The sequence below is a fragment of the Lethenteron reissneri genome, chromosome 67, assembly GCF_015708825.2.
Source record: "Lethenteron reissneri isolate LAM-NWPU_2019-01 chromosome 67, ASM1570882v1, whole genome shotgun sequence".
Classification (NCBI taxonomy): Eukaryota; Metazoa; Chordata; class Hyperoartia; order Petromyzontiformes; family Petromyzontidae; genus Lethenteron; species Lethenteron reissneri.
The window spans coordinates 4,573,134-4,585,588 of record NC_083845.1 but is presented as its reverse complement, the minus strand read 5'-3'; the positions used below and the strand labels follow the sequence as shown (position 1 = coordinate 4,585,588).

At 57.3% G+C, this 12,455-nt stretch overlaps 1 protein-coding gene across 1 annotated transcript in view; it reads right to left on the bottom strand.

The window, feature by feature from the left end:
• Positions 1-2,295: 2,295 nt before the first annotated feature.
• The window catches only part of LOC133360145 (centrosome-associated protein 350-like), a 34,070-nt gene continuing 23,910 nt past the window's right edge, over positions 2,296-12,455 (bottom strand). The window contains 8 exon segments of the mRNA XM_061578732.1: positions 2,296-2,449; positions 4,011-4,092; positions 4,095-4,243; positions 5,400-5,500; positions 6,067-6,177; positions 6,849-7,404; positions 9,275-9,488; positions 10,178-11,134. Of these exon segments, the coding sequence (XP_061434716.1) occupies positions 2,398-2,449; positions 4,011-4,092; positions 4,095-4,243; positions 5,400-5,500; positions 6,067-6,177; positions 6,849-7,404; positions 9,275-9,488; positions 10,178-11,134 (2,222 nt within the window). The 3' untranslated portion in view covers positions 2,296-2,397.

Below are 12,455 nucleotides of genomic sequence, written 5' to 3'. Positions count from 1 at the left end.
GCGCAGCTTGCCGTGGAGCCGCTCCGTGTGCAGCCGCAGGCGCTCCATCTCCTCCCGCTGGCGCAGCAGCATCTGCCGCTCGCGTCCCGCCGAGCGCGCCGCCTCGCGCAGGCGCCGCACCTCCGCGTGCTCGGCCTGCGCGCGCGCCCGCACGCTCCGCTCGCGCTTGCGCAGCGCCGCCGCCGCCGCCGTCCTCTCCTCCTCCGTGCGGCCCTCGCCGACGGGGCCCGGGCCGGCCCCGTCCGCAGCGCCACCGCCGGCTCCGGAGCCGGCCGCTTGCGTCAGCCGCCTGCGAACGACGATGATTACCGTGGTGCCGAGCGAGTGAGCGAGCGTGTGAGAGCGAGCGAGTGTGAGTGAGAGCGAGTGTGAGTGAGATTGTGAGTGAGTGTGAGCGAGCATGTGAGACGAGTGAGCGAGCATGCGAGAGTGAGCGAGCGTGTGAGAGCGAGCGCGAGTGAGCTGCGCACTCCCGCTGGTGCTGGATCCAGGCGAGCTCGGCGCGAGCGTTCTGCCTCAGCGCGTGGTCGCGTAGCCGCAGCAGCGCCAGCTGGTGCCGGGCACGGACCTCCTCCTCCTCCTCCGCCAGCAGCTGCCCCAGGGCAGCGAGCGACAGTCCGCCGCCGGACCTGTCGGCGCCCCTCTGCGATGACGACGACGACAACAACAACACAAACATCAACAACAAATGGCAGGAAAAGTCAACAAACAACGACAAGCAACGACAACGCCCACTCAACTAAAACAAAACAAACATCAACAACAAACCCAACCAACGTGAATAAAAACAGCGACAAGCAACGACAGCGCCCACACAACTAAAACAAATCAAACATTAACAACAAACCACAAACAACGCCAGCACCCACTCAACACAACAAAACAAACATCAACAACAAACCACAACCAACGTCAACACACAATGCCAGCACCCACTCAACGAAAACAAATCGAACATCAACAACAAACCACAAACAACATCAAGAAACGACGACAAGCAACGACAGGAGATTGCCCGAGCCAATGCCGTGAGGTCTTGGGCTGGGTGTTCGGTGGTTAGGCCACCAACTATTTAGTGACCCGGCCCCAAAATCTGTGTGTTGTGGAACCCTCCGCCGCCCGACACAGCCGGACGCGCGTTCGAGTGTCACGAGGGCAGCTAGAACGACAGCCCGAGGTGGCACGATGAGACTCCACCCGGGGGAGACTCGCTATGCGGGCGTCAAGGGTCGGGATCAATCCCACGACCTCCTGTACACCAGCCGAGGTAGTTAACATCTCCTAGCCATCGTGATCGTGATAAGAGAGAGAGACACGCAAACTCTAAATATACAGCAGCAGGCGTCAGGGTCGGGATCGAACCCATGACTTCCTGTACACCAGGCGAGGTAGTTAACATCTCCTAGCCACCGTGATGATGAGAGAGAGAGCGACACACAAACTCCAAATATACAGCAGCAGGCGTCAGGGTCGGGATCGAACCCACGTACCTCCTGTATACCAGGCGAGGTAGTTAACATCTCCTAGCCACCGTGATGATGATGAGAGAGATACACGCAAACTCCAAATATACAGCAGCAGGCGTCAGGGTCGGGATCGAACCCACGTACCTCCCGTTTACCAGGCGAGGTAGTCAACATCTCCTAGCCACCGTGACGCGCTCTGTTTAAATCGAGGCAGGGAGTCGCTCGTCATGAAAGTGGATTTCCCTAAGATCTGTGACGTCGTGGGAGTTAAAGAGTTTCAGGACCACGCCGGCTGGAACTCCTTTACAAGTGCATCATTGCAGCAGCATTGGTTCAGCACAAGGGAGGTACGGACCCCCCCGTCGACAGCGAGTGTCTCATCAGCAGACAGACGAGACACGGAGCAGGCACAGCAAGAACCGAGAGAAGGAATAAAACGGTAGAATCAAGGGAGACAGCAGTGAGACACAGACAGATACAAAGAGAGACACAGAGAGAGAGACAGACACATACACAGAGACACAGAGAAACAGAGACACAGAGACACTAGGACACAGAGAAACAGAGAGAGAGAGACACATACAAAGACAGACACAGAGCGAAAGACACACATATACAAAGACGGACACAGACAGACACAGACAGAGAGACAGACAGAGACAGACACACAGAGAGAAACAGACACATACACAGACAGAGAGAGACACACACAGACAAAGACAGACACAGACGGACACAGACAGAGAGACAGGCGCCGTCCACCTTGGAGGGCCCCGACCCCACGGGCTCCGTGCCCTCGTCGGACGTGGCGGTGGCGCCGTGCTCCCTCCCCGCCGCGCGGGACGTGCCCCTCGTGCCGTGCCGCCCCAGCTGTGCCACCTCCTCCACCTCCTCCTCCACCTCCTCTTCCACCTCCTCCTCCACCTCGTCGTCAGTCCACGACTCGCTGGGCAGGCCGGAGGCGGCGCTGCTCTCCGAACGCGCTGAGCGGGAAACGGCGACACGGGCGTCAGGGAGCGTCGGAGGGAGCGGTGGTCGCAAGGAGCGCTCCCCGTTCGACGCGTGGGACTTTCGCGGCCGACATTGTCCACGAGGTTATTTTTAAATCCTTTATATTAAGTTCACTTGCTTGCTTAGGACCGTGCAAATCTTTCGGTCGTTTTTTAACCCACTTCCCGTGATCCAATCGAGCTGACATTTTGCACACAGACTCGTTGTGCGTAACAATGCATTTTCGCGAAAAAATATTTATTTCCCATTAAATTCCCAAAATTTTACACTTTTTAGGGAAATTTTTTAAAATATTTAATTACCAATTGCTTAATGGTGCCAGACAATCATCTGACCCATAGGTGGCAGCCATCTCAAGTCAGAGGACGAGAGGACTCTAGCCGCCCCGATGCCACGCATATAAAGGATTTATAGTGAAAAACTTTGTTTTTACGGGTTTACTTGTTTCTTCCCTTTGTCCCGTCGCTCCGCTTCCAAACGTTCGGCAAAGGATCCTAAACCGGTGCTCTTCATGAACTTTCAGAGGAGGAGGGGAGGTGGGGGGGCGATTTTGCCGATAAACTATAGAACTAAAATGTAGATTTACATTAATGGAACTCCTTTGCCAGTACCAAAATATAATAATAGGGTTTTCCCCTTTTCTCTGGCAACAAAACTGAAACCTTTTTACAAGGATTCATGTCTGCATCAACCACAATACTTGCAGTCAAATGCAAACAAAACACACACTATGATAATATATATGCATTGTCCTTGAAACTGATTGGTCCACACCAGGGGATGGCTTTCTTTTGAGCCTCGACGCAATTGGTGCTCGACCAGAGGACGCCAAAAGGCGTCCACAGCTCAAAGAAAATGCCGCTATCAAAGTAACGAGGGCTCGGGGTGAGCATCTACATCATTAGACCTCCTTTGCCAGTACCACAATAAAATAATAGGGGTTTTCCCCTTTTTCTGGCAACAAAACTGAAACCTTTTTAGAGCACCAATTGGATCGAGGCTCAAAAGAAAGCCATCCCTTGGTGTGGACCAATCAGTTTCAAGGACAATGCCAATATATTATCATCGTGTTTTTTTGTTTGTATTTGACTGCAGGTATTGTGGTTAATGCAGTGACATGAATTCTCGTAAAAAGGTTTCAGTTTTGTTGCCAGAAAAAAAGGGGAAAAACTCTATTATTCTATTATTATAAAATATAGATTTCTTATTTTACCAGGTAAGGCGCCACTCAGCTATAATAACAGAAGCGACCTGGCCACCACAAACGAGAGCTCACAGAACCATCGCGTGGAAATGCACAAGCGGCCAAACTCTCTAAAAACGCGCGATGCCGATTCCAAATGCCAGGAATCGAGCTCAGGCCTCGTCTTGCCGGGAGGCGCGGGCGGTCGGCACCGGCGCCTCCCGGCGTCACCTTGCGCCGTGTTAACGCCACGCGGCGCGGCGTTAATGTCACGCGGTGTTCACGTCACGTCACGTGGTGTTCACGTCACGCGGCGGTCGCGCGCCCGGCTCCGTCGAGGAGGTCGCTACCTCTGGAAGACGCCGCCGGTGACTTCTCCGAGCTCTTGCCGTCGGGGAGATCCTCGGCCACGCTCGCGCTGCTCCGACCCCCCTCCTCCTCCTCCTCCTCGTTGGCCGCCGTCGTCGCGTCCTCCTCCACGGAGCTCTCCGATTGGTCGGCGCGCCGGGATCGCGATCGCTCGGAGGCGGGGGAGCGGCCGCGGGGGGCGGCCGTGTCGGCGGAGCTCGAGGCATCGTCGGCCCTGGGAACGGACGCGGCGTCAAACGCCTTGCTCCCGCGATCGAGCGACGGACGCGACTTTCCGATTGGCCGTTGTGGCCGCTAAGGCCGCCCCGTGCGTCGTCTCGCAACGGCCTCGCCCGGCTTGACGTGGGGCAGGGGTGGGGAAGCTTTTGTCTGCCAAGGGCCATTTGGATATTGATAACATCTAGATTTTAAGCTTTCGTGACCGCAAGGATTCATATTCTTGGGGTTTTTCGGTAAAGTCACGTGGGTAAAAAATTAAAATTAATAAAAGTTAAATAAAAAATAAAATTTTATTTTTATTTAACTTTTATTAATTTTAATTTTTTACCTACGTGACGTTACCAAAAAAACCCAAGAATATTAATAACATCATTCGCGGGCCATACAAAATGATCAACTTTAAAATTAGCCCGTTATATTTGCTCAAACATTTCATTAACTCGCCCCTAATGTGATGGCTGGAACTGACAAATTATTTCACCCCCTGACGTAAAGAAACCCCAAAGCAGTCACCGATGAAGCTGAATGGAACCCTCAAACGGATACGACTGATCATGGGACCTTCCTTGCCAGCGTCAAAATATAGTAATAGGTTTGATACCTCTTCTTGGTTCTTTCGGTAATAATAAAATAATTCTCAAAACGTTTCGGCCACAACGCAAGCAGCGACAGAGTCTGAATGGATGAATGGATGAATCCATTCAGACTCTGTCGTCTCGACAGACCTGTTCTTCACCTGAGGACGGCTGCTTGCGTTGTGGCCGAAACGTCGTGAGAATGATTTAATGATGTTTTATTTTTACTATTTTATTATTTCCATTCTACGTGACTTTACCGAAAGAACCAAGAAGAAGAATCCCTGCAGTCACGAAAGCTTTAAATCGAAGGTTTGATACCCTTTCTGGCAATAAAACAGGAGGTGTAAACATGTCAAAACACCAACACAGAAACCTGTTGCAAGAATTCATTTCTGCGTTGACCACATAAACTCGTGGCGAACAAATGTGGTGAAAGCTTCGTGCAAAACGGGGGGCTTCGTGACACGGGTCAGAGCCCACCCCCCTGCCCCCCCCCCACCTCCTGCCCCCCCCCCCCCCCGCTAACCCCCCCCCCCGCTCACCCCCCCCCCGCTAACCCCCCCCCCCGCTCACCCCCCACGCTGCTGCCCCCTCCTGGGGCCGTCCGGGGAGCCGCGTGTCGCTGTTGGCGGCGCGGCCCTCGGGGGAAAGGACCTCGCCAACTCCGCCACCTGCTGCACTCACCGCACAAAGACAAAGACGCCCCGTGTAGCCTTAACAGACTGTTGGAGCAAGTGCTGTTAGCGAGCACCTACACACAAAAGACAAAGATGCCCCCGTGTAGCCTCAACAGGCTGTTGGGGCAAGTGCTGTTAGCGAGCACCTACACACAAAGACAAAGATGCCCCCGTGTAGCCTTAACAGGTTGTTGGGGCAAGTGCTGTTAGCGAGCACCTACACACAAAGACAAAGATGCCCCCGTGTAGCCTCAACAGGTTGTTGAGGCAAGTGCTGTTAGCGAGCATCTACACACAAAGAAAAAGATGCCCCCGTGTAGCCTTAACAGGCTGTTGGGGCAAGTGCTGTTAGTGAGCATCTACACACAAAGACAAAGATGCCCCGTGTAGCCTTAACAGGCTGTTGGGGCAAGTGCTGATAGCGGGCACCGACACGCACGGTGCCACCACTGGCGCGATTGTCGGTGCGACTATCGGCACCGCTAGCGCCACCGTCACCGTCACCGCCACCGCCACCGTCACCGTCACCGTCACCGTCATCGCCACCGTCACCGCCGGCGTACCAGCACGTGCTGGGCCCGTGTCTCCTCTAGCTGCCTCTGCGCCTCCATCGCCTCGCGCTCGGCCCGCAGCCTCAGGAGCGCCAGCTCCTGCTCGTGCTGCTGCTGCCGTACCTGGGAAGGGGGGCATGGGGGGTACGGGGGGGGGGGGTACGGGGGGGGGGTACGGGGTGGGGGGGCATGGGGGGAACCGGCCAATAGTGCGGTCGGTGCAGCGTTAACTCCGGACTTAAAACGCCAAACGGTCAGCAACAAACAGCACCATCAAAGTCGTAAATGGGTGACCGTTATTAGTACAAGGGCTTGGGGAAAAGAGACGATGACGATGGGGAGAAGGGGGGGGGGAGGAGGGAATTCCAAAGTGGATTCTACGAAGTTGTCGAGGTGCGGTCGCGATTCGACTCAAGCGTTCGGTGCGTCGTGTTTTTGGAGGATAACCGATCCCGATGCGCGCGCACGACTCCGCGTCGGCGTGCAATCGACCTGCCGGCAACAACCCAAGACCTCCTGCATACCGGGCGAGGTAGTTAACATCTTGACTTGAAGCTTTCGTGACTGCAGGAATTATCATTCAATCGATTTTCTTTCTCCGTGACTTTACCGAAAGAACCACAAAGAGTTCGCATCTCGTCACATTGGTGCCCCTATAGACCCGGGGTGAGAAAACGTCGGGGATTGTGGTCTGCGCTGTGCAAAAGTCGCCGGACCCCTTAACCACGACACAAAACCGCGACTCGCACGCAACCGTCGCGTGCGACGCAGGGGTCAGGGGTCGGGGGTCACACCTTGAGGACCTGCGCCAGGGACACGGTCTCCTGCTGCGCCAGCGCGACCCCGCGGGCGCGCTCCACCGCCCCCAGCTGATGCGCCGACTCCTCCACCGCCTGCAGCAGCTGCAGCTCGGCCGCCAGCCGCTGCGACAGCCCCCAGGGGGAGCTCCGTGCCGGGCCCCACGGCTCCTGCTGCTGCTGCCCACCGCCGCCCTCCCACCCGAGCCGCCCCCTTTCCTCGCGCGGTGGGGAGGGGGCGGAGAGGACCGGAAGCCCGTCCCGCATGCCGCTCACAACCTCCTCCGCCCCTTCCTCCTCCAGGTCGGGCGAAATCGTTGAAGTCTTCCGTCGGCGACCTCCGACCCCGTCCGTCCACGCGCGAGGAGAGTCCCGCCCTGCCGGGCCCCGGACTGGCGAGGGGAGCGCAGGCTCGGGGGGCGACGCCAGGCCGCCCGCGTCGTCGTCCTTCTCGCCGGCGGAGTTCGCCGGCGGGGGGGGTCCCTCCGCGGGGGGCAACGTCCGCTCCCCTGTGCCGCTGCCGATTCCTTGCCGATCGGCACCGTCCGGAGACCTGGCAGGGCGAGGGTCAGGGTCACGGCGCAGAGCCAGAACCGGTGCCAAAATTCGTCCAAGCTCTGTGGTCCTATTTATATAGGCGCCACGGTGGCTGGGAGATGTTAACTACCTCGCCTGGTACGCAGGAGGTCGTGGGTTCGATCTCGACCCTGACACCTGCTGCTGTATATTTGGAGTTTGCGTGTCTCTCTCATCATCATCATCACGGTGGCTGGGAGATGTTAACTACCTCGCCTGGTGTGCAGGAGATCGTGGGTTCGATCCAGACCCTGACGCCTGCTGCTGTATATTTAGAGTTTGCGTGTCTCTCTCTCATCATCATCACGGTGGCTAGGAGATGTTAACTACCTCGCCTGGTACGCAGGAGGTCGTGGGTTCGATCCCGACCCTGACGCCTACTGCTGTATATTTGGAGTTTGCGTCTCTCTCTCTCTTACCCGGAGTCGTGTGGATTTGTCTCCGGGTCCTCCGGTTTTTTATCTCTCCACGTTTAAAATCAACGTCACGCGTTCAGAGCATGTGGCTGCCGCTATAAATTTCCACACGATTATGATGAGCCACTTCGCTCAGCTATCATTCGTGATAGCCAGGTCGCTTCTCAAACCGATCTATTTCACTCAGTGGGTCCTTAGCTGGTAAAATAAACAAATATGTAAGTCAGTTTTTGTACCAGTTGAAAGGGTAAAAACCTACTACTATATTTTGCCTACTGGTAAAGGAGATGTCTCATAGTGTAAATGCTTACCCCGAGCTCTCAATACTCTGATAGTGCGCTGTTTTTGAGATGTACGCCTTTTGGCGTCATCTGGTCCAACACCAATGGAGACTAGGCTCTAAGAAAAGCTGTCTCGGGTGTGGACCAATCAACTTCAAGGACAGTGCATATCATTATCATCATCAGAGTTGTTTCTTTTTGTTTGCATTTTGACAGCTTGTGTTGTGGTTATTGCTAACATGATCCCTTGTATAAAGGTGTCAGTTTTGTACCAGTTGAAAGGGTGAAAACCAATTACTATGCAAGTTTCTATTCAGTGAATGTTTAGACACGCGTGAATGAGAACGCGCACTTCAGAGAGGTCCCCATCCTCGCCAGAGGTCGCAACCGGGTACCCGATACCCGTACCCGTACCCGGCCGGGTACGGGTACGGGTAGCCGTTTGCGACCCTGGTGCGGCCGGGTACGGGTACGGGTAGGCCGTGAGTCACTGGTGAGTCACCGTTTGTCACTCATTTCGGGTAGGGAACGGGTACCCGTACCCGGCTGGGTACGGGTACCCGACAGGCACGAGGGGTAGCCACTGCCCCCCACAGGTTCCACAATGACGACAGGTCAACTCGGCGCAGCGCTCCGTTTCTGTCGTGCGGGCCCTTCGCCCACGGCGCATAGTTTTTTTCACGGTGTGAACTGGATGCGACGCGACCGAGCCAACGGGGGGTAATAAGCGGTCGTGATACGGCCGCCTCGGCGGGGCGTCGTCAGCAGCACTGGGATGCTGCTGGATGCTTCTAGATGCTACCCGCGGCCTGCATACTCCGCATCTCACGCATCACCGCGGACTGCGCCTTACCCCCTACGTTATATACGTTATTCATTAGAACGCGATTTTATCCACTAAGCAGTGTTCTTCAGGAACGCAACCACTACCAACCACCGCCTTCTAGCAGAACACGACCATACATTCTCTCACCGCCTCCCTTCCCTCTCCTCCTCTCTCTGACCAAACACCCCGTTCCCCACCCCTCCACCGTTTCGTGAGCGACGCAGCGAGGCCAAACCCCTTTCCCCCACACCGTGCGCGCGGGGTCTCGGGGCCTCGTCGTCCGCGCGACAACGGTCACCACCGCCACCCGCCTTGCCGGCTCACCGAGGGGCCGACGGCGGCGCCGTCACCGCTGGTGCCGCCCCGAAGCTCGTGCACGCCGTGCCGGAGGAGGAGGCGAAGCTGTCCTCGTCGTACGCGTCCACGGAGCGCTGCCCGGGCGACTCCGCTCCGCGGCTCTCCTCCTCCTGCTCCTCCTCCTGCTCCTCCGCCTTCTCCACGTCTGCGATATCCACGTCGTCGCGGCCACCGCCGCGTCCTGAATATTGCAGGTGGGGCGGGCCACAGCCGTAGGCAATTCCACAGGGCCGGTGACTCGCAGTGGCCACACGGCACTGCCTCCCATCACACGACCGTGAGCCCCGGTAAACCCGCCCGCATCCGGCGTCCGGTTGCCGAACGAACACGCGCCCATTCCGCGCACGAAGTGCTCGCCACAAACGGACCGCAACACCCTCGGACCCGATCTCGTCAAGAAAGCGTAAACCATCGTCACGCGAACTCCGCTCATCCTCGCAAGCAGCGGATTTTGGCTGGCCGTCAAACAAAGACGGTCTCCGCATCGAGCGCTTTCAGATGCGCCTCTGCGGCAGTCTGGAATGCGATGTTAGGAAGCCTCTTTTTGAGTCATCTACGTCGAAAACTCATTTCTTTAGAACTGCTTTTTGTGTTCAGTTTGTTGTTCTATCCCCGCACCTCCGATTAGCACGCTTGGCTACGTACGGTGTGAAACAAGTTCCACACACATACATCATCACTGTCATCATCGATCGATCAACTGCTGGATCAAGGCCTCGCCAAGCCCTTAGCGAGCAGCACCTAATCAGGCAGGCACGGCACACGAGGGTGGTATGGCCAGCACCACACCCGGCCGTCTTTGTATCCCCAATGGCGCCGACGCCCCCTTCCTGCCACGGGCCCCCCCCCCCCGCCACCCCCCTTCCTTACCGGTCTCCACGACCGGCGCCATGCCGGCCGACGGGCCCAGGCCTGCCGGCGCCCCGTGCCGCCGCACGTAGATGGCGATGGCGCTGTTGGGACTGCCCCTCGCCAGCTCCTCCCAGGCCGGCGCCGCCGCCTCCGCCCGGGGCATCGCGCAGAAGTCGACCTCGGCGAGCCGCGACGCCAGCGACGGGGGCGGCCGGGGCGGCCGTGGGGCGGCTCCGGATCCGTCGAGCCGCTCCCGCCGGTTCGGCGGGGACGACGACCTGGGCCGGGTCGTCGGCCGCTGCGGCCGCTCGTCGTCGTCGTCGTCGGACAGCTCCCCCTCGCTCAGCAGGGGCCCCTCGCTCAGCGAGCCCGGGCTGTCGCTCAGAATCGACGACCGCTCCCCGCCGTGGTCGCGCGCTCCGCCGCCGTCGCCGCCGCCGCTGTCACCGCCGTCGGCGGGGTGCGACGGGCCGGGCCGCTGCGATGCGGCGGACCAGGAGGCCGCGTGCCGTAGCGGGGCGGGCCCCAGCGAGCGGTCGGCGAGGCGGCGCACGATGGCCGCCACGCGTTCCTCGTAGCTCGACGGCGGCGCGGCGGCCGAGGTCCCGGCGGGGCCAACCGCGGACCCCGGCAGGTCCCCCACGAACACCGCGTGCCCATCCGGCGGGAAGCCGCCCGTCCAAAACGCCGGCGCCGCCTCGCCCTCTCGGCGGCGCTCGCCGCCGGCCCCCAGCATCTCCCGCACGCGGGCGCCGAAACGGTCGCCGGGCGACGCGGGCGACGCGGGCCCCCCCCCCCGTGCGCCGTCCGTGAAGTCCGTGCGCAGGTCCTCCAGGCCCAGGCCGCGGCCGCGGCCCTCCGGCTCGGCGGGGACGGAGCGGGCCAGGGCGGCCGCGGCGGCGGGCGACAGGAGGCCGACTCCGGCGAGGCGGCGCGTCTCCTCCTCCACGCGCAGCGACAGCGACGCGGCGGCGGCTACGGGCAGCGAGGTCGCACGCGCGAGACAAAGGTCGCTCCTGTGTAGACTTTTTACCCCCCCTCCGCGTTTAGAATCAACGCAGAGTATTCGTCCGCAATACATTTGCGCGCGGTGATAAGCCAGATAAGTCGAGCTGTCATTCGTGATAACCAGGTCACTTATGAAAAAGAGATTCATAGCTGATGGGGCCTTGCTTGGTAAAATGTCAGTTTATAGTTTAGCTTAGCCTGCAACAGGCTATTATTGCCTGTTGATTCACCCCTCGGTTGGCTACGTACGGAGCGAGGGAAGTTCAACATATTGTACACACATACTGCCCATAGACTAACACTAATTATAGACTCAACAATGCCCATAGACTAACACTGCCCATAGACTAAACACTACCCATAGACTAACACTAACTATAGACTAACACTGCCCATAGACTCAACACTGCCCATAGACTAACAATACCCATAGACTCAACACTAACTATAGACTCAACACTGCCCATAGACTAACACTGCCCATAGACTCAACACTGCCCATAGACTCAACACTGCCCATAGACTCAACACTGCCCATAGACTAACACTACCCATAGACTAACACTGCCCATAGACTAACACTGCCCATAGACTCAACACTGCCCATAGACTAACACTGCCCATAGACTCAACACTGCCCATAGACTCAACACTGCCCATAGACTAACACTGCCCATAGACTAACACTGCCCATAGACTCAACACTACCCATAGACTCAACACTGCCCACAGACTAACACTGCCCATAGACTCAACACTACCCAAAGACTAACACTAACTATAGACTCAACACCGTCCATAGACTCAACACTGCCCATAGACTAACACTGCCCACAGACTCAACACTGCCCATAGACTCAACACTACCCATAGACTCAACACTACCCATAGACTCAACACTACCCATAGACTCAACACTACCCATAGACTCAACACTACCCATAGACTCAACACTGCCCGTAGACTAACACTACCCAAAGACTAACACTAACCATAGACTCAACACTGCCCATAGACTCAACACTACCCATAGACTCAACACTACCCATAGACTCGACACTACCCACAGACTCAACACTACCCATAGACTCAACACTACCCATAGACTCAACACTACCCACAGACTCAACACTACCCATAGACTCAACACTACCCATAGACTCAACACTACCCATAGACTCAACACTACCCATAGACTCAACACTGCCCATAGACTCAACACTGCCCATAGACTCAACACTACCCATAGACTCAACACTGCCCATAGACTCAACACTACCCATAGACT